The 2,476-nt window shown below is 36.6% G+C and overlaps 1 protein-coding gene across 1 annotated transcript in view; it reads right to left on the bottom strand.

Annotated features, from left to right (window-relative positions):
* The window catches only part of DDX11 (DEAD/H-box helicase 11), a 50,781-nt gene that overhangs the window by 40,788 nt on the left and 7,517 nt on the right, over nt 1-2,476 (bottom strand). Inside the window, exon 4 of the mRNA XM_072400089.1 lies at nt 137-223. Coding sequence (XP_072256190.1) covers nt 137-223 — 87 coding nt within the window. The remainder of the gene's footprint in view (nt 1-136; nt 224-2,476) is intronic.

Consider the following 2,476-nt stretch of genomic DNA (forward strand, 5'->3'; position numbering starts at 1 on the left):
GATGGGAATCCTAAAGAGGACCTGTTAACCATTGTTATCAGTCACAGCCAATGCTGCCCTGACTTCTAAAAGCTATTCTCCATTTCTCATCTTTGCCAGGTAACAGTTATCAGAAGAATTCTTTTAAAGCTCTTACCTTTCTTTTAGAAGCAAACTTCAGCTGAATGTTATGTCTCATCTGCTCCAGCCTTTCCTCTCTTTTCTTCCGCTGTATCTGATCATCCTAAACAAAAAACAATAATCCCAATGGCTTAACTGTCATGTCACACTGATTGTACCCAATACAAGGGAATCTTCTCTTTCCAAATAATAAAGAAATAGTTTTATCTCAGCATGTCATATTTTAAAATGTATACTAGGTAATGTTTATGCCAGAACTCCAGCAAAATAAAAAAAGATAAAAAATGAACAGTGAAGGAAAAAAAAAAAATATTCTCTCCTGCAGTGGATTTTTTATAGTACTTTTTGGTACCAGATATCTTTATTCCAATTGCCAGCTTCATAAAATCTTCATCCTCTGAGCCCAGGTTGTCCTGGGCCTGCCACAGCCTGTAACTGGACATTAAAAGGAGATACAGCACAGTGATGAGACAGAGCAGTATGACAAAAAAAAAAAAACTATTTGATATGCTGCCTTTTCTTTAACTTTTCCAGTCAAAGACTGGGGGCAGGACAAGACCCGAAAATCCTAAACCCTGTACAGTTGTACAGATAGAGAGGAAGAAGCAAATTAGAAATTAACTGGATCAACTAAGCCGATACATGAAAACAAACAAAAAAAAACATGTTTTTTAACTTGTCACGATGTTAACTTCACTACTGAGGGGTTACACAGCAATTCTTGCTGTCATTTTTGACAGCTAGAAATAACCAGAAAGGGTTAGACTTTACTGTTTCGAGCATGCTAACAATACTGGTGTCTGTTAAAAACTGGGCAGTCTCTGTGGGTGCTTCAACTATGCTTTGCTCCTATTACCAAGCAGAATTCTATGAATTATGAAAAGCTCTCCAAGGCTGGAGAAGATACACTTTCATCACTGAAGCTGGATGATCCAGCAAACCTGGAATGAACTTCTTAAAAGCCATTTGCTATTTGTTAGAAAATGTTTTTAACCCTGAACCAGATCCATTCCAGGCTTACTGGAGCACCCTGTTTCACTAATGAAAGAGTAGCCGCTCCAGTCTTGGAGAGCTTTAATAAATTAGGTCCTATGATTGAACTGAAGCAAAACAAAGGAATTCTGACACACCCATAGAAAATACATTATACTTTATTTACAATTTTGTTTTTATATATATTGCACTTCTTTTCACAAAAAAGTCTAAATGTTAAGCATCACCTAGGTTTGTTAGTTCATGGTTGCTGAAAGGTATATTGTTAGCAATTGCTGCTGACAAAAAGAGGTAAGGAGCCGTCTGCTGCAAGCATATCTGCTCCACTGTATCCCTTATGTGGGTGGCAGCAAATAGGTTAAGGTAAACTATTTCTAATAGAAAGATGGGGACACCCAGTGTGGACCTTTTTTGAAATTGCTAGCTGCCTGGTCTTATTAAAAACAAGTGAATGCTTGGAACACATTTCCAGCAGAGAAGGTGAGTCAATCAAGTGAGTGTAGGAAAAGTTGAACAGAAACTGCGCATGGGTGTTTTCTTTGAAATATTAAAAAACAAAAAATATAAAAAAAAATTAGATACTGGGGTTTCTCTTTATTTTACTTTTTCATTATTGCATTATCTTAATGTGTTTGTGTATTTGGCTTGTGTTTTCTCAGGACATTGTTTTCATATTGTTTTTTCATACATTGTGCAACATGCCATTTTATTGTCATGTAAACCTTGGAATATCTCAATAAAAATTATTTTCAAAAAAAAAAAGGAAAGGTTAAAAAACAAAACACACCAGTGCCTAACACTAAATTATTTTTTAATTTAGGTGGGAAGAAATTGTAGGTGGGTGGCAGCTTCAATATTGTTACCCAACCCATCAGTAACCACCCAAAAACATCCGGGCGGTTACTGAAAAGTGCCGGATGGTGCGTCTGGCTAAAACGGGTTTAGGAGCACACAATAATAAGTAATTAAAAAAAACAGGACTAACATAAAAAAAATATGTGAAGCAGATTTGTCGGGCCAATTTGCTTAGCCCGAGGAGTACAATTAAAACCCAGTATCAGTGCTGTCTTAACGTCAAATCACATGTTCCCTCCCCATACCCAGAGTACCATTTCAGTCCAATGGATCCCACAATTGGATAAAGCAGTGAGGGAGAAAAGAAGAGTAAGTATGTGTTAGGAAGGAGAGCTTATTTTAAAGTACTGTTCACTACCTCAATACCATATTTTATTGCTAAATGGGAAAGAGACCTTGGAGTTAAATTTACCCAAGAACAAATAGAGTGTATGTTATATTACGGACATAGAGCCTCTATTAGTAATCGTTATCAGGAGACTAATTACAAAGTGCTTACCAGGTGGTA

The sequence above is a fragment of the Pyxicephalus adspersus genome, chromosome 2 (assembly GCF_032062135.1).
Source record: "Pyxicephalus adspersus chromosome 2, UCB_Pads_2.0, whole genome shotgun sequence".
Classification (NCBI taxonomy): domain Eukaryota; kingdom Metazoa; phylum Chordata; class Amphibia; order Anura; family Pyxicephalidae; genus Pyxicephalus; species Pyxicephalus adspersus.